General features: G+C 67.7%; 5 protein-coding genes across 9 annotated transcripts; 4 read left to right on the forward strand and 1 right to left on the reverse strand.

Annotated features, from left to right (window-relative positions):
- The first annotated feature begins 8 nt into the window (after nucleotides 1-8).
- On the forward strand, nucleotides 9-10,350 carry NDOR1 (NADPH dependent diflavin oxidoreductase 1). Of its 4 annotated transcripts, none has more exons than XM_070430266.1 (14): nucleotides 9-218; nucleotides 660-737; nucleotides 6,452-6,549; nucleotides 7,373-7,471; nucleotides 7,558-7,659; nucleotides 7,753-7,962; nucleotides 8,159-8,280; nucleotides 8,361-8,581; nucleotides 8,673-8,780; nucleotides 8,961-9,096; nucleotides 9,207-9,353; nucleotides 9,434-9,552; nucleotides 9,622-9,716; nucleotides 9,811-10,350. In XM_070430266.1, the coding sequence occupies exons 1-14, from the start codon at nucleotides 84-86 to the stop codon at nucleotides 9,953-9,955; spliced, it is 1,815 nt and encodes a 604-aa protein (XP_070286367.1). In that variant the 5' UTR covers nucleotides 9-83; the 3' UTR covers nucleotides 9,956-10,350. The 4 variants fall into 4 exon arrangements, with proteins under 4 accessions (XP_070286367.1, XP_070286368.1, XP_070286366.1 ...); XM_070430267.1 differs by having other exon boundaries at nucleotides 8,961-9,075; XM_070430268.1 differs by having other exon boundaries at nucleotides 136-218; nucleotides 709-737.
- A 623-nt stretch (nucleotides 10,351-10,973) lies between these two features.
- LOC139020605 (ring finger protein-like) lies at nucleotides 10,974-12,807 on the forward strand (the record flags this gene model as incomplete). Its single annotated transcript, XM_070430270.1, has 1 exon — nucleotides 10,974-12,807. A coding segment is annotated over one exon (858 nt), but the record flags the coding sequence as incomplete, so codon positions are not given.
- A 565-nt stretch (nucleotides 12,808-13,372) lies between these two features.
- On the reverse strand, nucleotides 13,373-19,394 carry RNF208 (ring finger protein 208). Of its 2 annotated transcripts, none has more exons than XM_070429970.1 (2): nucleotides 19,275-19,394; nucleotides 13,373-14,860 (listed from the first exon to the last, which is right to left on the reverse strand). In XM_070429970.1, the coding sequence occupies exon 2, from the start codon at nucleotides 14,329-14,331 to the stop codon at nucleotides 13,531-13,533; it is 801 nt and encodes a 266-aa protein (XP_070286071.1). In that variant the 5' UTR covers nucleotides 14,332-14,860; nucleotides 19,275-19,394; the 3' UTR covers nucleotides 13,373-13,530. The 2 variants fall into 2 exon arrangements, with proteins under 2 accessions (XP_070286071.1, XP_070286073.1); XM_070429972.1 differs by lacking the exon at nucleotides 19,275-19,394 and adding an exon at nucleotides 15,046-15,176.
- CYSRT1 (cysteine rich tail 1) lies at nucleotides 17,748-18,898 on the forward strand. Its single transcript, XM_070429973.1, has 2 exons — nucleotides 17,748-17,966; nucleotides 18,231-18,898. Exon 2 carries the CDS (start codon nucleotides 18,239-18,241, stop codon nucleotides 18,650-18,652), a length of 414 nt encoding a protein of 137 aa, XP_070286074.1. The 5' UTR covers nucleotides 17,748-17,966; nucleotides 18,231-18,238; the 3' UTR covers nucleotides 18,653-18,898.
- Nucleotides 19,117-21,341, forward strand: RNF224 (ring finger protein 224). Its single transcript, XM_070431024.1, is given in 3 exon segments — nucleotides 19,117-19,257; nucleotides 20,870-20,923; nucleotides 20,925-21,341. Coding segments are annotated over 3 exon segments (612 nt in total).
- The last annotated feature ends 29 nt before the right edge of the window (nucleotides 21,342-21,370 follow it).

Genomic DNA, 21,370 nt, shown 5'->3' on the forward strand with positions numbered 1-21,370 from the left:
ACGCCGGAAGCCGGAAGTCAGGGTCGTTCCCGGCCGCCGGGGCGCTCGGGGCGATCTGCGGGTCGTGCTCCCCGCGCCCCCCGATGCCGAGCCCACGGCTCCTGGTGCTGTTCGGCAGCCAGACCGGCACGGCCGAGGATGTGGCGGAGCGGCTGGGCCGCGAGGCCCGGCGTCGGCGTCTGGACTGCCGGGTGCAAGCCCTGGATTCCTACCCGGTGGTGAGGGCTCCCTGGGCCTCGGCCGGAGACCGGGCTGCCGCGCGCCGCGTTTGGCGTGAGGCCCCTCCTGGTCTGGAGGGGGCGGGGCGGGACGCGTGGGGACATCGCGCGCGCGCCTGGTCGCGTGGAGGAGGGGCGGGGGGCCCGGCGGAAGGGGGCCGGCGGCTGCGGGTCTCCCCGAGTCCCTGTGCCCCGCCTCCAGGGCACGGTCCAGGGCTAGGGGCTGAGCTGTGAGGCCAGAAGCCACCTTTCCACCCACGGAGCCACCACAGGCAGAAGCTGCAGGCTCAGCCGGCAGTGCCGTGCCCGGAAGCCATGGCGCCGGGGGAGAGCCAGCGAAGCGGGGCAGTAGGACGGGCTGCCCTGCCTGTCCCACCCGGGCCCGGGAGGGCTGCCTGGTCACTGCGGCCTGAGGTCTTACACGTGTGTCTTTCTGTTGAGGTGAATCTGATTAATGAGCCCCTGGTGATATTTGTTTGTGCAACTACAGGCCAAGGAGACCCCCCTGACAACATGAAGGTAAGGCTGCTCCAGGCGCCCGCTGTGCTCAGGGGCGCAGACCCCTGCCCTGGCCCTCACCCCCTTGTCAGTGCCTGGGGGGGGGGTCTGCCCTGCCCTGGACCCTCACCCCCTTGTCAGTGCCTGGGGGGGGTCTGCCCTGCCCTGGCCCTCACCCCCTTGTCAGTGCCTGGGGGGGTCTGCCCTGCCCTGGCCCTCACCCCCTTGTCAGTGCCTGGGGGGGGTCTGCCCTGCCCTGGACCCTCACCCCCTTGTCAGTGCCTGGGGGGGTCTGCCCTGCCCTGGACCCTCACCCCCTTGTCCGTGCCTGGGGGGGGTCTGCCCTGCCCTCGACCCTCACCCCCTTGTCAGTGCCTGGGGGGGGTCTGCCCTGCCCTGGACCCTCACCCCCTTGTCAGTGCCTGGGGGGGGGGTCTGCCCTGCCCTGGACCCTCACCCCCTTGTCAGTGCCTGGGGGGGGTCTGCCCTGCCCTGGACCTTCACCCCCTTGTCAGTGCCTGGGGGGTCTGCCCTGCCCTGGACCCTCACCCCCTTGTCAGTGCCTGGGGGTTGGGGTCTGAGAAGCACAATGAGCAATGCTGCGCGCCGCTGTGGATGTGAGAGGAGCCGGGGGTTCTGGTTTCCTCCCAAATAAACTCTTCCCAGGGCACCATCGTTCCCCTCCTGCTGTTCCGGGCCGTGTGGGACTCTCCTGGGTCTCACGTGTATTTCGAAGCTGTTTGACTTTCGGGAACACCCTCCGTTCTTTAACCATCACTTGGGCACACGATATAGTTCCAGCATGGTCCAGGGCTCGGAGCTGAGCTCTGAAGCCAGTGGCCACCTTTCCACCCTCTCAGAGCCAACGGCAAAGCAGAAGCAATGGCTTTTACAGGCGGTGACGCGCCAGGAAGCACAAGCCGCTGGGGAGAGTGGGTGTAGGCGAAGTCCTGAGGATGAGGGGGGCTACCCAGGCCCCAGGAGAGAGCGGGCAGCCCTTGCAAAGGAGAGAGACAGCCCCGCCTCTGGGAAGAGCGAACAGCGGTTCAGGGTGACAGAGCACCTGTTGGGGGAGGAGGGAGCAGGGGGACATGAGTGAAGGGCTGCGGGCCTCACAGGTGACAGTCATAGCAAAACCACCACCTCTCGGGGGGCCGGGGGTGGGGCTGTAGGAGAGCAAGGACAGTTCCGGGGTGGGGGTACCCAGCGCAGGCAGGAGACTAAAAGTGGACGCATCCCAGAGACGTTAAGGTAGAAAGATGAGAAAGAAGGTGGTGGGATCCAGACAAGGATTCAGGCTCAGGCGCACGCGGGGAGATAGACCAGCGAGGGCCCCGTGCCTGGGACCATCCGCGTGGAGACCTGAGGTGGCTCTGGAGCCCCAGCCAGGTCCTGGGTGGAGGTGGGTGTTGGAGAGGCCACAGTAGGAAGCTGAGGAAGGAAGGCCCCCCCCCCCCCCCCTCCCAGGACAGGCTGTGGCGGCAGGACAGTGGCCCCGGGAGCAAGAGGAGGGGATGCACCGTCTGCACGCACAAGGGAGGGAGGTGCCTTCCGAGGAAGGTGTCTGCTCAGAGCTGCACGGAAATGGAGCCAGATAAGGCCTGGAGGCATCCGTGGGGCTTATCAGCGAAGGGACTGGTGACCTTGGGGGGAGCCCTTTCAAAGGCTCTTGGGGAGGAAGGCTGGATAAGAGGGTCACAGGCAACTAACGAGGGAGGAGGGAGGGGGTGGAGAGAGTCTTTTAGGAACCCAGAAAGGCTTCTGACTGCCTGGGCTGAGGGGTTAAAGGAAGTTTTTTTTTTTTTTAATTGAATCTTTATTGTTCAGATTACATTTGTTCCTCTTCCCCCCCCCCCCATAACTCCCCTCCTCCCAGTTCCCGCCCCACCCTCCGCCCTCACTCCTCACCCACTGTCCTCATCCATAGGTGCACGATTTTTGTCCAGTCTCTTCCCACATCTCCCATTCCCCTTTCCCCCCCGCCAAGAATAGTCAGTCCATTCCCTTTCTATGTCCCTGATTCATTATAATCACCAGTTCATTCTGTACATCAGATTATTTATTCACTTGATTCTTAGATTCACTTGTTGATAGATGCATATTTGTTGTTCATAATTTGTATCTTTACCTTTTTCTTCTTGCTCTTCTTAAAGGATACCTTTCAGCATTTCATATAATACTGGTTTGGTGGTGATGAACTCCTTTAGCTTTTCCTTGTCTGTGAAGCTCTTTATCTGACCTTCAATTCTGAATGATAGCTTTGCTGGATAGAGTAATCTTGGTTGTAGGCTCTTGGTATTCATCACTTTGAATATTTCTTGCCATTCCCTTCTGGCCTGCAAAGTTTCTGTTGAGAAATCAGCTGACAGTCGTATGGGTATTCCCTTGTAGGTAATTGAGCCTCTTTCTCTTGCTGCTTTTAAGATTCTCTCTTTGTCTTTTGCTCTTGGCATTTTAATTATGATGTGTCTTGGTGTGGTCCTCTTTGGATTCCTTTTGTTTGGGGTTCTCTGCGCTTCTTGGACCTGTAAGTCCATTTCTTTCACCAGGTGGGGGAAGTTTTCTGCCATTATTTCTTCAAATAGGTTTTCAATATCTTGCTCTCTCTCACCTTCTGGTACCCCTATAATTCTGATGTTTGTACGCTTGAAGCTGTCCCAGAGGCTCCTTACACTATCTTCGTATTTTCGGATTCTTTTTTCATTTTGCTTTTCCGGTTGGGTGTTTTTTGCTTCTTCACATTTCAAATCTTTTTTGTTTTAAATATATTTTATTGATTTTTTACAGAGAGGAAGGGAGAGGGATAGAGAGTTAGAAACATCGATGAGAGAGAAACATCGATCAGCTGCCTCCTGCACATCTCCCACTGGGAATGTGCCCGCAACCCAGGTACATGCCCTTGACCGGAATCGAACCTGGGACCCTTCAGTCCCCAGGCCGACGCTCTATCCACTGAGCCAAACCGGTTTCAGCTCGCATTTCAAATCTTTGACTTGATTCTTACGCTCCTCTGGTCTGCTATTGGGTGTCTGTATAATATTCTTTATTTCAGTCCGTGTATGCTTAATTTCTAGTTGGTTCTTTATCATAGCATCGAGGGTCTCATTAGTTTTCGTGAGTCTCTCATCAAGTTTATTGGCAGCTTCTAGCACATTATTGCAAGCCCTCAAAAGTGCGTTTTTTAGCTCTATATCCTCCATTTCTGTCATGTTTTTTTTGTCTCCGCATTTTTTATGCTTTCTTGGTGCACCCCCTTGTGGTCTTTGTGCACAGTCTTGTCCTAGTTAAGCCTTGATTGTTGTAGTTAATACTAGAGGGATTTGACCACCAGGCCGACTGGCTGTAGGAATCAGTTGTGTGGAAAACTTCTGTCCTCTGGGGAGGTGCTAATCCAGCCTTTGCCTGAGGCGATCGGCAAATGGCTGTGCGCAGGGTTTGGGCGGGGCGGGATCAACAGGGCGGGCGGAGAGAGCAGTTATGGCTGCTCTCAGTCCCGTTCCCAGAGGCTCTGCTTCTCAGAACCCCGGCAGCCGCTGCAAACCTCGGAGAGAAAGCTGCCCTCACATTCCAACTGATGCCAGACATTCCCGCTTCTCCCGTTTGAGTCTGAGTCCCTAGAGACTCGCCCGGATCTGGAGCTCAGAGTCTGAGACTCACTCCCGACCGAAAACGACAATCGCGCCCTCAGCCACCAGCCCGCTTTCGCGCGCACCTCGGTACCTTTGTATTTTCCACACTGTGCCTCCTCTGAGCCTGGGTTTGCTGTTCTCTTTCCTTCTAGTTGAAGAGTCTCTCCTCAGCCAGCCTTCCTGTGGTTCTGGGTGATGTCCGTTCCGTCTTTTAGTTGTATTTTTTCTAAAGGAAGGTTTTTATAAGATGGGAGGGACACGGCCAGTGGACACGCTGGTGGGGGACAGTGGCCGAAGACTAAAGAACAAGATGGGGTGGGGATGATGTTGGAGACTCAGGGCGTCTCCAGGACCCCAGCACAGGGTCTCCTCAGACAGGAGAGAGGGCAGGTTGGCGGGGATCAAAGGCAGGAGGTGAGGTGGGGTGGGAGACGCAGGGCCCGGACCGGAGGGGTGGGTGCCCTCCCATCAGCCCGCTGGGCCGTCAGGGCAGAGGCGCAGGCTCAGCGTCAGAAGCCAAGAGCGCGAGGGTGACAATGAGCACGCCGGGACGAGGGTGGGTGACGCAGGCCCAGGCTCCCGCTTTGCTCTCAGCTTCTTAAGTACAAACAGGCCACAGAGCCAGCGCCCACGGCAGGGGCGACCCCGAGAGGCGGACCAAGGGGAGCAAAGAGCCGCGGGCGGGCAGAGGGACACGGCCCCACGGCCAGCACAGAGACGTGGGCTCGGAAAGAGCGCCAGGGAAGTTGGTAAAGATGGAATTGAGACGTTCTTCCAAAAGTAACAAAACGTAAGAGGAAGAAGAGAGGTTAAAGCTCTGAGTTCACTCCGGGAGCTGCGGAGTGAGAACGTAGGGAGGAAGTTGTCAGGGAAAGGAACAGACCGTCCCAGAGGCGAGGACAGGTCTCGGCCTGAGCCCTCGGGTGCCAGGAAGGGCCCATGGGGCACACAAAGGCCTCCCGACCGACACACGTCCTCGTGGGGGCAGCTGTGGGGGCAGCAGGGCTGAGAGGGACCCCGACCTCTCAGCAGTGCCCCCCACCCCCACCCCGACCCCTCAGAACAGAGCTCAGGTTCCGGGGATCCGGGGAAGGCCATGTCAACCCAGATTCTCCCACAGCCAGTCAGGGACGGGAGGGCAGGTGTGCGTGCTCCGGCGTCGGCCACAGGGGTTTGCCTCCCCTGGTCGCACAGGAAGTGCACTGGGAGGTTCTCCGCGGGTTTTTTTTTTTTTTTTTTTTTTTTTTTCAAAAAATATTTTTTTTTTTTATTTTTCGCTAAAAGTATTACAAAGGGTATTACATAAGTGTCCTTTCCCCCCTTCTCCGCGGGTTTAACCCAGCGCCTCGGAGGCTGGGCAGGCGGGGTGCCCCACGGGGCCTAGGCAGCCAGTCCTGGGGTTGGGGGCAAAGAGGGGGCGCGGTCCAAGGCCAGTGGGCAAAGCTGTGCCTCGACAGGCCCAGGGTCGGTCCACCCCGTGGCCTTGGTTGGGGGAGGCGTGACACCGAAGGGGCGGGAGGTGAGGCCTGGACCAGGCAGAGGTCCGTGCGGCAGGGCTGGGTCAGTGCTGGAGGCTGTGCCTTGGACGCAGCCCTGCAGACCCTGGTCCTCGCCCTCGCAGCTCCCGCCCGCCCGTGGCTCAGCCACCAGGAGGGGCCCCAGAGGAAGGGAGGTGCTGCCTGCGGGGCAGGGGCGAGGTGAGGACGGGCTCAGCCCAGAGCCACTGCTGTGGAGGCCCAGCCCCCCCAAGAGGGACCGGGGAACGTGGGCCTCTCCGTGTGAAGAGACGAGAAGTCTCCCAGGGACCCAGGGAGGAGCGGGTCGGCGGCAGTGCCCGCCCAGTGAGGTCTGGTGGCCCTCCCTCCGCCCCAGCCTGCCCCCCCCCCCCCCAGAAGCCCGGCGGGAGGGGAGCCCACGCCCCACAGCGGCTCTGGGGCGGCCTTCTCGCAGCTTCCTGCCTCTTCCACATGCCTGGCCTTTTGAGGGAACGGCAGGCGGTCTGGGGGTAGGGTGGGGGACAGCGGGCCCTGGAAGGCCGGGACCAGCCCTCCCCGCCGCCCTGGGCGCCGTGCGGAGCAGGCCCCTGACCCCGGTCTCTGGCGGCAGAGCTTCTGGAGGTTCCTGTTCCGGAAGAGCCTGCCGCCGACCTCCCTCTGCCAGGTGGACTTCGCCGTCCTGGGCCTCGGGGACTCCTCCTACGCCAAGTGAGCGGGGCGCCAGGCTGCTGGCCGGGGGGCTGTCCTCGGTGTCCTGGGGGAGGGACAGCACCCCAGCCTCCGGGCTCCCGCCAGGCTGGGCCACGGCCCTGGGCCCCCGCCCCACCGGGGCTCCCCAGTGTGGGCGCCTTTGTGGGCGGGCGGGCGGGTGCAACACGGGCCCAGGTCGGGCACCCAGGGGACTTCCCGGGCTGCCGCCAGCCAGCGCCAGGCGTTCACAGGACAGGACAGCCAGCTCTCGCCCCACTTTTATGGAAACACGTTTCGTGAGACGGTCGGCTTGTTGCGAACAGCGCAGAGGTCAGCGTGGGGGATGGGCAGTGGGTGCAAAGGCTGCAGGCCCAGGAGCCCCCGTGGCCACCACTCCCCCGTTTATCTCAACGTCTTCACGACATACCTGTGTCCCAGCAGGGGGCAGTGTGGCTCTGGGCTATTTCCCAAGTGAACACCCGCGTTCAGGCTGCACGTGGCAGCAGGTCACGGACGCCAGAACCCTGACCGTCCAGCTGACTGTCCAGCAGGGTGAGGGCTGAGGGGGGCCCCACGCCTCAGAGCCAGGCCCGTGGGAGGAGGCGCCCGCTCGGGCTGGAGAAAAGGAGGAACATGGTGGCTGTGACCCTCGTGCTCCCAGCGTCCCTGTGAGCCAGATGACCCTGGGAGATGGGGAGACGTGGGGCTGCCCTCCCGGGCCCCAGGACCGAGTGTCTCGTGCAGTGCTGCCCTCTGCCCTCTGCCCTCTCCCTGCATGGCTGGCTGGGCCGCTTCCCTCACCTCCCGCCCGGTGCCCACAGCAGCCTCCCTCTCTGCACAGGTTCAACTTTGTGGCCAAGAAGCTGCACCGGCGGCTGCTGCAGCTGGGGGGCGCCGCCCTGCTGCCTGTCTGCCTGGGCGATGACCAGCACGAGCTGGGGTGAGTGTGCCAGGGAGCGAGGCCCCCCCCGGGGTGGGGGGCAGCCCTGAGCAGTGCCCTCAGACAGCGCCACGCCCTCTGTCCAGGCCCGATGGCGCCATCGACCCCTGGCTGCACTCGCTGTGGGAGAAGGTGCTGGGGCTGTACCCCGTGCCCCCTGACCTCGGCGTGATCCCTCCTGGAGTCCCGTGAGTGTGGGCTTTGGTTTGGGGCCCGCGGGTGCACCGGAGCGGCCTGGCCACCGCCTCGGGTCTGACGGGCACCCCCCCCCCCCCCCACAGCTTGCCTTCCAAGTTCACCCTGCGGTTCCTTCAGGAGGCCCCTGGGCTGTGCCTGTCAGAGCCGCACGCGGCCCAGGCAGACCCCCCGAGCCCCCCTTCAGAGCAGCGGCCCTTCCTGGCGCGCATGGTCACCAACCAGCGGGTCACCGGCCCCTCCCACTTCCAGGACGTGCGGCTCATTGAGTTCGACGTGGCGGACTCAGGCATCAGGTGAGGAGTGCATCACGCGCACGGGGTGGGGGGGGGGGGGGGGGAGCCACGGCCATGGTGAGGGCCCTGGTCCTCTCCCAGAGCCTCGGCCTCAGCCCCAGGCCCAGCCCTCCCTGGACACTGGCCTTCCTCTCCTGTGGCCGCCTCCACCCCGAGCCCCCAGCTCCCGCCCACGCCCTCCCTGGCCTCCCACCAGCTTTGTGGCCGGCGATGTGGTGCTGATCCAGCCCGAGAACACGGCCAGGCATGTCCAGCTTTTCTGCCAGGTGCTGGGCCTGGACCCCGACCAGCACTTCACGCTGCAGCCGCGGGAACCAAGTGAGTGCGGGCCGGCGGCCACCCTCCCTCCCACCCGCGCCCAAGTCCCCGGCCCCCACCACCTCCTCTCCCTGCTTCAGGAGTCGCCTGCCCCGAGCGGCTGCCCCAGCCCTGCTCCGTGCGGCACCTCGTGTCCCAGCACCTGGACATCGCCCGCGTGCCGCGACGCTCCTTCTTCGAGCTCCTGGCCTGCCTGTCCCCCGACGCGCTCGAGCGGGAGAAGCTGCTGGAGTTCAGCTCAGCCGCCGGCCAGGAGGCCCTGCACGAGTACTGCAACCGGCCCCGGAGGACCACCCTGGAGGTGCGGGCGGCAGGCGTGGGGGCCGTGGCCGCCTGGGCCGGAGCCGCCGTGGCCTGCTGGCCGCCGCCCTGCTGAGGCTGTGTCTGTGCAGGTGCTGTGTGACTTCCCGCGCACGGCGACGGCCATCCCCCCGGACTACCTGTTGGACCTCATCCCCCCGATCCGGCCGCGTGCCTTCTCCATTGCCTCCTCTCTGCTGGTGAGCGTCCGCTGGGGCTGGGCATCGGGCTGGGGGGCGTGCCGGGTAGCTGTGCGGGCAGGCACCCACATCCCATCCCCCAGGCTCACCCTCCGAGGCTAGGTTCTCATGATGGGCAGGTGCCACCATCCCGCCCCCACCAACCGGCCCCCCATCCCGCCTCCCCCGCCCCTCCCCCAGGCTCACCCCGCGAGGCTGCAGGTGCTCGTGGCCGTGGTACAGTATCAGACTCGCCTCAAGGAGCCCCGGCGGGGCCTCTGCTCCTCTTGGCTGGCGTCTCTGGACCCTGGGCAAGGTGATCGCTGCTCTTCAGCAGGTGGGGGTGGGCCTGGGCTAGGTGATCGCTGCTCTCCAGCAGGTGGGGGTGGGCCTGGGCTAGGGCCCTGGCCCTCCGAGCCTCTTCAAGCCACCTCTCTCCTGCCACAGGCCCTGTCCGGGTGCCCCTGTGGGTGAGGCCTGGGGGCCTGAGCTTCCCCCAAGTCCCAGACACGCCTGTGATCATGGTGGGGCCTGGCACCGGCGTGGCCCCCTTCCGAGCAGCCGTTCAGGAGCGAGTGGCCCAGGGCCAGACCGGTGAGTGGACAGGGTGGGGGCCCGGCAGGGCTGGGCTGGGCCGTGGCAAGTCCAGGCTGAAGGCCCCTGCACCTCCCCAGGGAACATCCTGTTCTTCGGCTGCCGCTGGCGGGACCAGGACTTCTACTGGGAGGCCGAGTGGACGGACCTGGAGAAGAGGGGCTGCCTGACCCTGGTCACAGCCTTCTCCCGGGAGCAGGTGGGTGTGCGCGGAGGTGGGGGCGGGCAGGGCGGGGGCGCACTCACCTACCCATCCTGCGTCCTGCAGGAGCGGAAGGTGTACGTGCAGCACCGGCTCCGGGAGCAAGGGCCGCTGGTGTGGGAGCTGCTGGACCGCCAAGGCGCCTGCTTCTACCTGGCGGGGTGAGCCTGGGCGCGGGGTGAGCCTGGGCGCGGGGCCGGGCACCAGCCCTCGGGGCACCAGGCAGCACTGAGCCCGATCGGCCTGTCTCCCCAGCAACGCCAAGGACATGCCCGCAGACGTGTGTGAAGCCCTGGAGTCTGTCTTCCGGGAGGAGGGGGGCCTCTCGGGCCCTGAAGCTGCCGCCTACCTGGCCCAGCTGCAGCGGACCCTGCGCTTCCAGACCGAGACGTGGGCCTGAGGAGCTGCCGCCGGCCGGTCCCTCGGGCTGGCCCTGCCTGACCCCAGGTGGGCGACGGCCAGCTCCCCTGTGCGGCCGCACGCGTCGGGGCCTACACTCAGCGGCCCCGTCCATGGCTTCACTGGCCTTTCCCACTGGCCCCAAGTTAGGTCCTGCTCAGGGGGTGACCCTGGAAGGCACCCCAGCCTGATGGGCATCAGGGAGCTCCCCCAGACGCCACATTCCACATGGCACAGGCATCTGGGGTGCAGGGTCCCCGGAGGGCTGAGTTCCCCCTCCTCTGCCCTGGGTAGCACCCCAGCCCTCAGGTTCCCAGGCCTGTGGGACGAGTCACCATCCTTGCCTGGTTCCAGGAAGACTCGGCAATAAACGGCAGGCTCAGGTGCTGCTTCTGACCTGTTGGTTCTCATGCTGTTCCGATGCCTCAGGCGGGGGTGGGCCCACAGCTCCCGGGACGGGAACAGCCGCCCCTGGCAGGGACACGGGGCCGTGGCTCAGCACCGTGGCTGCAACACTTTGGTGTCTCTCACCTGGTGGGTGTGGCTGTTTGCCCACCTTGTACAAGCTCTGCCCTGGCGCTGACGGGGCAGGGGGCAGTCTGGAGAGGACCCCGAAAGGAAGGGTGTGGGGAGTGCCCGGCTAGGCCAGTAAGGACCATTCCTTCAGCCCAGGGATCAGCAGCCTGAGGCCCAGGAGGAAGGGGGTGTGGCCCGAGCCAGGAGGGGGCGGGCAGGCGCCGTCACCACCTGGGATGGGCCTTCCGGGCCAAGGAAATTCCTGTTGGGGCAGTTGGGCAGGCCGGCCTCCCGACACTGCGGGCCTGGAGCCCGTCGTCTAAGTCAGGTGCTGACACGGGTCAGCGGTGGCTGTGCGGGCTCGGGCGGACCCAGTGGGACAGCCTGTGGGCCCAGGAGCGGCTGAAGCTGGCCCGGTGCTGAGGCCCCAGGGAGTCCATTTCCGGTCGGGGCGAGGAGCCCGAGGAGGCAGTGGCTGCTGCAAGGTCAGTGCCAGACGCTAACCCGGCCCGAGGGCCACAGTGGCCTTCCCAGCCCCACCCCCCACTGCCGCCCTGGGGTCCCGCTCCCCCCATCCTGACTCCTGCCCCGGGTCCCCTACTCATGGCCCCACTGACCTTAGCTCGGGGCTCCCCCATCCGCCTTCAGCCTGCCCGGGTCCTGAGCACCTGGACCCACTGTGCCAAGTGCTGGCAGAGGAAAGGGTGGACAGCCAGGCCCTGGGGGACCCTGGGGGTGCCCGGTCTCCGGACAGCGAGCCCCTGCTGGGGGCCACAGCGGCAGCCCACCCCTGGGCTGGGCCCACAGGGGAGGAGGAAGAGGAGGAGGAGGAGTGCCCCATCTGCACAGAGCCCTACGGGCCTGGTGGGCACCGCCTGGCCCTGCTGAACTGTGGCCACAGCCTGTGCTCGGGCTGCCTGCACCAGCTGCTGGGCTCGGCCCCCAGCGCCGACCTGGGCCGTGTGCGCTGCCCGCTGTGTCGCCAGAAGACACCCATGCTGGAGTGGGAGATCTGCCGGCTACAGGAGGAGCTGCTGCAGGCCGACGGGCCCCCGCGGCCCCCCAGCCCAGCGCCTCCCGCACCACCCCGCCGGGGCCCGGGGCTCTGGGCCTCCCTGGAGCACCACTACCAACTGCGCTTCCTGGCAGGGCCTGTGGGCGTCCAGGGCTGCCTGCCCTTCCTGCCTTGCCCGCCCTGCCTGGGTGCCCGGCTCTGGGCCCTGCGGGAACGGGGGCCCTGCACCCGCCGCCTGGTGCTGCTGAGCCTGCTGGGCCTCGAGCTGCTGGGGCTGCTGCTGGTCTTCACGCCACTCATGCTGCTGGGGCTGCTCTTCGTGCTGCTGGACCGCTCCGGCCACTGAGCAGCCAGGAGCAGGGCCTGTGCCTCTGCCCCTGCACCCGCCTGGAGGCGCCGACCGGCCACGTCCTGCGGGCCTGAGGCCTGGGCTGGAGGAGCACCTTGTCCTGAGCTGATGACCAAGCGAAGGATCAAAGGCTGACCAGGCCTAGCCTCAGTCAAGACCCAAGACTGGGCCCAGGGTCACCCAGGAGCCTCTGTGCAGCCCCTGACTCCAGACCACCTGCTGTCCAGACAGTAGCCCATGGGGCCCAAGGACAGGGCTGGAGAGGTTCGTGGCCAGGGCCCCAAGCTCCCCTCGGGGACAGGCACCGTGCTGACGGCCTCCCCCACCGCACCCAGCATGTCTGCGAGGCTGAGGACACACGTGAACCCGCCTGGCAGTGCGTCAGTTCCTTGGAGAGGGTGGGGCCCTGGCAGGGGCTGCCGTGTCCCAGATAAGAGCCCGTGTGTGTTCCCTGAAGGTCAGGGCAGCCGAGAGGAGGGCCCCTGCTCTGCACACTCGGCCCACAAAGGGCCTCCTTGCCAGCCAGCTCGGGACCCCAGGGGGCGCCACGAGTGGCCGGGGCAGGCACAGGCCCCCGACAAGGACAGAGGCCCAGCCAGGCCTTGGTGCCGGAGCGCGGAGCGAGCCCCCCCGGCGGCAGGCCGTGTTGTTGACCCGGGGCCTTCCCCTGAAGGACGGACCCAGCCAGTCCCGGCGCCGCCTCACGGGCTTGGTGACGCCGTGCGCGGTGCCTGCCGGGAAACGCTTCTCAATAAGCAGCCGCTGCCGCCAGTGCCGCCCTCCGTGCCCTTGTCCCGTCCAGCGGCCCTGCTCCGCCCACGCGTCCTCCAAACCCAGGTTGTGCCAGGGCGACAGGAGCTCCTAGGCCAGTGATGGCGAACCTATGACACGCATGTCAGAGGTGACACGCGAACTCATTTTTTTGGTTGATTTTTCTTTGTTAAATGGCATTTAAACATATAAAATAAATATAAAAAAGATAAGTCTTTGTTTTACTATGGTTGCAAATATCAAAAAATTTCTCTATGTGACACGGCACCAGAGTTAAGTTAGGGCTTTTCAAAATGCTGACACGCCGAGCTCAGAAGGTTCGCCGTCACTGTCCTGGGTCCTTGTTCCCTTCCACCGTCTTGGCCAGAAATGCCCACCCGGTCAGCCCGGCCCAGAGCCCTTCCCACACGACCTCAGAGGGTCAGGCGGTCCCCCACTGGCCACCCCACGGCCAGTGGCTACTGCACACTAAGCGTCCTCTCCGCCCAGCTGGGCCCGTTCTGCACACCTGCCCGCACATCCCTGCCTGGCGCACGCAGGCAGCCGGCTCTGCACAGGTGTGTGGGACGGTCACGCACGCACGCGCACACAGCCAGGCCGCCACCTGAGCAGCATGCCCGCCCAGCTTGGACAGGGAGTGGAGCAGGCTGACACCACACGGTGCGGGGCTGCCCCATCTGGGCTGCAGTCCCTGGTGCCCACCCCGGCCCGGCGTGTAGGCCACAGCAGCGGCTGCAGGCCAGGGACAAGATGCAAACTTTGGCAGAGTTTTAATGGCAAAGTTGTTGCAGCGACAATGCCACACAGGTGGGGGCCAGAAGCTGTGACGGGTGAGGGGGCAGGGGGGGTGGGGCAGGGCCGGTCCCTGAAGCTGCAGCGCGAGGACCGGCCGCAGGCGGTGGCAGGGACGGCGGGCGGGCGGGCACTACATGATGGAGCAGGCGGACAGCGGGTTCCGCACGTGGCAGGTGCAGGCGGCCCCGCAGTACTGCCGGAAGGTCTGGTAGCAGCTGCCCTCGGGCTCACCCCCCCACTGACCGCCAGACGGGGCGGTCAGCGCCTCGGGCGGCAGGCGGCTTAAGATGGACGTGTTGACGGCCAGCGCGGCCAAGCCGTAGTCGGTGAAGAGCACAGTCTCTCGGCGGCAGGTGGGGCAGGAGATGAACTTGTACTTGGGGCAGGACTCGTAGAGGATCTGCAGGCACTGCTCGCACACGGAGTGCAGGCAGGACAGCACGCGGGGCCGCCGCTGCGTGACGTTGTACGTGTGCCCGCAGGTGGGACACTCCAGGGGCTCCCCGGCGGCGGGCGACGGCACGGTGGGGGGCCCCGAGGACGTGGGGCCGGGCGCCCGCATCACATACTGATTCACGATGACCTCGTCCACGGGCGCCACGCGGGGGAAGCCCAGCTCCGCGCTGCCCTTGCGGGGCCGGCGTGGCAGGGGCGGGGTGCGGGACGCCCCCTCCAAGGCAGGCATGTCCCCCCCACACGCCTGGTTGACGATGATCTCCGTGTCTGAGGGCCAGGCGCGCTTGGGTGCCAGAGCTGGGGTGGGCCGGGGCGCAGGTGCAAAGCAGGGGGCGGCCGCCTGCAGCTCGGGGAACTTCTCGGGGTGGACGATCTTCATGGCCTCCATCTTGAGGATGACATGGGGGCCCTTCAGGCAGGACATGAGGAGGCCCGGCCAGCCGCTGCCCGCCTCGGGCCCAGGGTCAGCCGGCATCCGGCTGTCTCCAGTCAGACGGGGTGTTACGGTGGGAGGGGGCGTTGGGTGGGGCCGGGGGGGAGGAGCAGGGGCAGCATCCTGGTCCCGCCAGGCCTGGTGGGGACCCCGGCCTCCCCGAGGACTCTTGGGGGCGACTGGCGAGAGCTGGGGGGGCAGGGCCCCTCCCGGTGGCCACAGTGGCTTCTCGGGTCCAGTCCGGGGAGGAGGAGGAAGGGGTGGGGGGGGTGGGGGCCGGCAGGGGCAGAGGGGTGCGGGAGGCTGCCTGGGGCTGCAGGTCCGGCCCAGGGCCTCACCCAGGGTCTCCGGCGGCGGAGGCCGGCGACGGGGTTTGGGGTGGGCTCTCCGTGCAGCCGCGGTCAGCAGCGCCCCGGCTGGGCCATCCGGGCAGGCGGGGGCTAGGTGGGCCCCATGGCTCCAGGGCAGGGTGCCCACGGAAGGCAGGTGGCCGGGGCCCTGGCTGCGGGCGGGCCCGGGCCGCAGGCTCGGCGGTGGCGGGAGCGGGGAGGAGGCCGGGACCAGGCCCGAGCTGCAGGTGAGAGACAGCGTGAGCGCAGCGCCCGCCGCCCTCGCCGGCACAAAAGACCCGGCGCCCGACCTCTGACCCTGACCCTCTCCGGGCGCGGAGCCCCCCACCCCCGGCCCAGTCCCCGCCCCCGGCCGTGCGGCGGGAGGACGAGTGGCGCCCGGGCCGCCCGCCGCGCCCGCTCTCACCTGCCCCAGCCTGGCGTCCCCAGCCGCGCGCCGCCGCGGAGGTTGTCTCAAAGGCAGGCCCGGGTGCGGCGCCCGCGCCTCGGCCCGGCGGCTCCGGCGGCTCCGGCGGCGACCTGGGGCGATGGCGCGGCCGCGGCGGCTCCCGGGGGCGCGGGGAGCGGGCTCAGCGCGGCGCGGCGGCGGCAGGTGCGTGCGGAGCGTGGCGCGCTCTGCGGCGGAGGCGCGGGGACCGCAGTGCGCGCGGCGCCCGCCTGCGCCCGCAGCGCCACCCCCCGTCTGGGGACCCGCGCGGGGTCCGCGGGGCGGGGCCAGCCAGGCTCTCGGCTGCCCCTCGATTCGCCGAGGGCCCGGCGCCCGCTCCCGGGGTCACCCCTCGCCCGCGCACCGCGTGCGGGTGCCAGTCCTGCGTCGCCCCTCCTCCAGCCCCCCCACCGCGTCCCCGCCTGGCGGACCCGGCGTCCTAGCCAAGCCTTCCCCCCCGGACCCCCATGGCGAAGGGAGATCTGCTCTCAGCCCGAGGCCGCGGGGCCAGGGGGAAAGGAGCGGGGCCCAGAGGCGGTCCCCGGAAAGCTGGTTCCCGGCTCAGCCTGGGGCCGCCTGTGGCCCCCGCCCCCCGAGGCAGGGTCTCTGCATGTCCCTCCACTCGGGCCCCGCGTGAGCGCCCTGGGGTCCAGCTCCAGGTGCCCCCGGCACCTGCCCAGCGCTGCAGGCTGAGGGCAGTGCGGCCTCGAGGGGAGCAGGGGGGCAGGTACCGGAGGAGTGGGCGGGGGAGGGCCAGCTGGGAGCAGCCTCCCAGGCCAGGACGCTGGACAGGTGTGTGGGTGAGGGCGGGGTATGTGGACGGTCAAACAACAGCTGGACAGACGTCACGCACCAACTACACGCACCTCCCCAGGGCGGGGTGGCCTTCCGCATCCCTCGGGCCGTCACCCCGCCGAGTGCTCGCCTGACCCCACCCCGCGGAAGCCCCATTCCTTTCTGCTTCCTCCCCAGGCCGGCTTCCCTGTTCCCCGTGGGCCTGGGGGGCGCCCGCCCTCGGTGACAGGGAGGACAGAGGACCCGCACGCGGGCGCTTGCAGCCCCGTGGCCGCGCTGGGCCTGCCTCTGACCCGGACGGCCCCAGCCCCTCGGGCCACAGGCCCCTCCGCGTGGGCCAGGCTGCACCGTGTGCCCAGGTCCTCCGGGCAACGGCGCCCAGAGGTCGGTGCTCCCGGAGAGGGAGCCCCGTGAGCACATCAGGCTGGAGGAGGGCCCCGGGGCCTGGGGCCAGACTTGGCGGCCAGTGTCTAGGCCTCAGTTCCGGTCAGGCCGCAGGAGCAGGTGTGGGAGGGGCAGGACGGCCTCAGGGGGCTCTGGCATGAGCGGGAGCCAGGGAGGCAGCGGGGCCAGTGGACACGTGCGAGCCCAGCCTCGGCCTCAGCCTCGGACTCCACGCATCTGCCCTGCAGACCCGCGGGGCGCGCACAGCCCAGGCCCCGCCCCCGCCGGATGCCCCGCCCCCAGGAGCGAGGCCCCGCCCCGTCCAAGCCCCGCCGGAACCGCCCGCGTCCGCGCCTCGCGAGCTCCGCCGTTCAGAGCTGGGGCGGCCCCAGGCGGGTTCGGAACGGTCCGGGGCCAGCAGACCCCGAACCGGGTCTTTAAGGAAACCCTCGAGCGCGGAGGCTTCTGGGGAATAAAGTTCCCACCAGCCGCCTCCGGCCTGTGTCACGCATGCGGGATGGCCGCCTCGCCGCGGGGGCGGGGTCTGCAGGAGCGGGGGCGGGGCTTGCGGCGCCTGCGCACGGGCCTCCGCTCGGGGCCGGGGAAGTTCAAGGCCGCGGGCCTGGTCCCCTTGGGATCGGATGCTGCATCGGGAGAGCTCGTGTCCCGACCGGTCCGACCGGCCCCACGCAGGCCACCCTGGCTCCTGGGCCACGTCTGATCTGATCCCGCCCTTCCTGGGGGTTCCCCCGGCCACCGAGGACTGGGGGTGCGGGTCCTGGCCGTACCCCACTGCGCCGGGTCTCCCAGGGGGCGCTGGCCAGTGCCGGGGTTCACTGTGTTGTCACCCCCGCACACAGCCACCCTGCATGGCCTGTGCTCAGTGCCACCTTCCAGACGAGGCGGGAGGGGTTCGAGGGCCGAGGGGGGCGCTGGAGGGGGACTCGGGGCCCCAGACCCTCCCTGCAGAGGGCCCTGGTCTCAGAAGCGAACTAGAGTGTCACTGGGTGTAGGAAGCGCGTGTCGCCAGTTGCAAGATAAGTTTTATCAGCAAAAGTGTGTAAATCAATTTTTTTATCAGTGAAAATAAAAGGCAAGCCTCTGAGTCGGGCGGGCGCCTTTTCCCGAGGAGCCAGTTGGTATTTGTGACGCCATGTGCGCCACACAGATCACCAGCTGAAGAACTCGTGCTCTGTCCGCTCAGACAGGTCATTAACTCCCCTAACGCCTCGGCAGGGCCAGACCGAGCGGCCTCGCGGCCGCCCACGGCCCACGGCCCACGGGCCGGAGGTTCCCCACCCCTGCCCTCCGGAGCCCACGCCTCCAACCGCTCTGGACTCGCCAGGGGCAGGGGCTGTGCCGCACGGAAAAGCAGGGGCTCTGAGGGCGCGAGTGATGGCCACCTGCCCCTGGGGCCTGAGGACTGACCCCAGCTCCCCTCCCGGCCTCCTTCCTGGCCCAGCACGTGCCTGGCATGTGTCGAGGCTGAGTCACCCCGGCTGGCCGTGCCCCTCAGAGCCCGGGCCGTGGCCACCGCCCCCGAGAAGGAAGGGTGGGTGCCCGCTATGCCGGAGGAGCTCGAGCCTCCTGGGAACTCGGGAACCCCATTTTTGAGGCCCGCCCATGGCCCCGCCCCTCCCCAGGAGGGAAAAGGGAGCCGCCAGTCGCTCAGCTCACAGGCACTGGGAGGACCAGAAGACAGACTGCGGTTGCCACTCCAGGTGGGTCCTGGGCCCTCCCTGCTCTGGGGCTCCCCGGTAGGGCCAGCTCTGCTGTGTCTCCAGACCCCCCCCACACCCTTTCCCAGCTCCCCCAGGGGACTGCCACTCGGGGCGGATGGAGACGGGCCCTCACACTTGCTGCAGCCCAGGCACGCGCACACTGGCACGCAGGCCTGGCACCCGGGCATCTCCACCGCCTGGCTTTCCCTGGGGTGGGCACTGTCCCTCCACCGCGCCAACAGTCTGCTCTGCCCACCCTGCCAGGCTGGGCCATGGACCCCTACGAGATGGCGGTCAAGAACCCCTACACCCACATCAGCATCCCCCGGGCTCACCTGCGGCCGGACCTGGAGCAGCAGCTGGGGGCAGCCCCCTGCTCCTCAGAGCTGCAGCCTCTGTCTGGGGGTGCCTGCGCCCCGGAGCCCGCCCGCCTCCTGCAGCCCTTCGAGGGGGCCAAGGGCGCCAAAGGGGCCAAGGGGGCCGCCCCTGTCCAGGGCCAGCAGTCCTGGCAGCAGCCTGGCAACCCCTACTGCAGCGGGCGCCCGGGGGGACTGACCTACACTGGCCTGCCACCCATTGGGCGCGGCGACGACATTGCCCACCACTGCTGCTGCTTCCCCTGCTGCTCCTGCTGCCACTGCCCGCGCTTCTGCCGCTGCCACAGCTGCTGCTGCGTCGTCTCCTAGCCCGGCCCCTCCCGGCTGCGGGCCGGACTCTGCTCCGGCGGCCGTGGCAGCGCATGGACATTTGAGGCACCCGCTGGGCCATCGACACGGGTGCCAGCCACCTCCCACCCTAGACAGGGACACCTGCGTGCCACCAAGGCCAGCAGCTCAGCTCGGGCCTCAGGAAAGGGAGCCCTGGGCGCTGGCGTGTGGCAGCCGGGTACCCCGACCCCCTCCCTCAAGGCCCGAGCCGGGTAATAAAGCAGAGTGCGCTTTCTTCAGGCGATTCCTTTCGGGGAGGGGACCCCAGGCTGGAAGGCACACAGCCTGGGGGCAGGGAAGCCCCTGCCTCGATGCTCTGACCTGCAAGGCAGGTCGAGGGTCTGCCCTGAGGCGGGGCAGCAGGGGCCCGAGCGCATCCCGGCCCTGGCCAGGCCTGGGTTCAAGCGAGGACACACCTCAGTCTGTGGGTCGGACAGGAGGCCATGCATGGAATCTGGGGAACGCAGCCCCAGAAAGGCCCCCAGGAGGAGGACCCGGCTGGTGGGAAGGAGGGGGTGGGACTGGCGCTGGCAGGTTCTGGGAGTGGGAGCTCAGGCAGCCAGGACCGAGCCCTGCTCGCCACTGTGAGTCACGGCCCTACCTCCGCGGGCATTCCTCTTCCCACGAGACATCCAATTCCTGCACATCTGCCCTGGGGCGCCAGGCCGTGCCGCTCCGCCCTGTCCAGACTCCAGGGCCTGGGCTTCCCGGAGGAGGCAGCCATGAAGGTGCTGGCTGGGGGAGGCCCCGCGGAGCCCCTGTCGTTGTCCACCCCCCCAAACCCCCCCACCCCGTCTGCGTGCAGCACGACATGCCTGTCGGAGGGCGTGCGGGCAGCTCCGCGGCGAAGCCCGGCATTGGCATTGCTTCACTGCGGGGTGAGGCCAGGATGCCGGGGGGAGGAGTCAGCGGAGGCCGGCACCCAGCACCCCGATGTTTCCGGGGCTGGGCGGAGAGCTGAGGGAGGAAGTCGAGCTGGCCCCGCAGGACGGACAGGTCCTGTGCCGGCCCTCCCTGACCCGTGGTGACTGGCCACATGGGTGTGGACAGACATGTCACTGGCCTGACTGTGCGGGAACGCGGGGTGCCAGGCTCCTGGCCCCTGCCCCACGGCGGCCCCCACCCAGGCCAGCCCCAGAAACCTGTCGGGTCAGTGCAAGAAGCTGCACCTGCCAGAGTGACGGGGAGCGGGCCTCTGGCCTTTGGCTTCCTCCCATCCAGGAGGAGGGCGTCTTGGGGGTCTTGACCCCGACTCAACCCTTCCCTACTCACTCCCTTCGGCCGTGTCTGTGTCCCAGTCCCTAGGCGGCCCCGGCGGCGGTGGCTCTGATGGGAGTGTCCAGGGCTGCCTCTGGGTGTCCATGTGTCTGTGTGGGGACCTCCTTGGGGCCTTTTGGGACCCGGCCACCACCCCAGGGTGAGGGCCGGCATGGACACGCTGGCCCCATGGACACACACCCTCGCACTGTGATTGAACTGGGCGGAGCAGGGCCCCCAGGGCTCTGGGCCAGTGGGGTCCTGGCAGGCTTCCTGGAGGAGGCGATGCTTGAAAGGAGATGAACAGGCCCCATCAGGTGAAGACCAGGAAGCTGCTCTAGCTGGGAGGGGAGTGTGAGAGGGAGAGCGTGAGGAGGGGGCAGGGAGGGGGTCTGGGTGGAGCAGGTGGGAGGATGGGCCTGGAGGAGCAGCAAAGCCAGGCCTGGGCTGGGGGTTCGTGGAGCTGGGTCTGGGCACGAAGGGGGTGGGGGTGGGGCAGGTGGGGGGGCGGGTGGATCCAGTTGCAGGTGCTTTGCGGCTGAAAGGGGAGCCCGCCCGCCTCAGCCACCACCTGCCTTCCTGCTGACTCGGGCTGGGCCGTAACGTGAGCCCCGGAGGCAGCCGCAGGGCGCCCTGGGTCCCCCCACCCCGGCCACCCTCCGGCCGGCACAGTGGCCCCGCAGAGCGAATGCAGGTAGGAGGCCTGGGCCCTGGCAGGCTGGGTGGTGGGGCCTGGGGCCCGGCAGGAGGGCCACGGGAAAGGGTCAGGCAGCTGGACCGACGCCGGCCCCGGGGACCCAGGCTGCGGCCGGACCCTGGCGTCTGCAGCGGCCTGGGCTCCTGTCCTCTGGGGTGGGCTCCCCGTGCCAGAGCCCTGACCGGGCAGGACGGGGGCAGAGGCAGGTGGGTGGCTGTCAGCTCCCCGCACGCCTCCCCCAGGATGCTGCAGCCAGAGGGTCCCCCGGCCTCGGAGGAGGGGGCAGCCGCTGGGATCCGGCGAGGCGACTGCATCATCTGCTACTCGGCCTACGACCTGGCCGGGCACCTGCCCCGCCGCCTGTACTGCGGCCACACCTTCTGCCAGGCGTGCGTGCGGAGGCTGGACGCGCCCGCCCACGAGCAGCGCTGGATCCCCTGCCCGCAGTGCCGCCAGAGCACCCCCACGCCCCGCGGAGGGGTGGCCATGCTGGACCTCGACCTGGCCGCCTTCCTGGCCATCAAGGCCGAGCGGGAGCCGCCCCGCGCGGAGCCCCGGCCCCCTGCGCCCCCCAAAGGCGGCCCCGCGGTCATTCAGCAGCCGGCCGCGCTCTGCCCCGCCCTGGGCCCCCAGCCCCGCTTCCCCCAGCCCAGCTGCTGCTGCTGGGGCTGCGGCCACCTCTGCTGGGCGCCCCCGGGCAGCCCCGGGGTCTGAGCTCCGGCCACGGCGGCCCCTGGGACAGG

The sequence above is a fragment of the Myotis yumanensis genome, unplaced genomic scaffold (assembly GCF_028538775.1).
Source record: "Myotis yumanensis isolate MYYU_CA2020_CCGP unplaced genomic scaffold, mMyoYum1.0.hap1 SCAF_12, whole genome shotgun sequence".
Classification (NCBI taxonomy): Eukaryota; Metazoa; Chordata; class Mammalia; order Chiroptera; family Vespertilionidae; genus Myotis; species Myotis yumanensis.

What these genes read in the sequence shown, in the direction of transcription:
- NDOR1 (XM_070430265.1), top strand. Translation starts at nt 84, where the DNA reads ATGCCGAGCCCACGGCTCCTGGTGCTGTTCGGCAGCCAGACCGGCACG. An exon ending in CCCTGGATTCCTACCCGGTG is followed by an intron (nt 219 to 659) that starts GTGAGGGCTCCC and finishes CTTTCTGTTGAG; the next exon opens with GTGAATCTGATTAATGAGCC. An exon ending in GCCTGCTTCTACCTGGCGGG is followed by an intron (nt 9,717 to 9,810) that starts GTGAGCCTGGGC and finishes CTGTCTCCCCAG; the next exon opens with CAACGCCAAGGACATGCCCG.
- RNF208 (XM_070429970.1), bottom strand. Translation starts at nt 14,331, where the DNA reads ATGCCGGCTGACCCTGGGCCCGAGGCGGGCAGCGGCTGGCCGGGCCTC.
- CYSRT1 (XM_070429973.1), top strand. Translation starts at nt 18,239, where the DNA reads ATGGACCCCTACGAGATGGCGGTCAAGAACCCCTACACCCACATCAGC.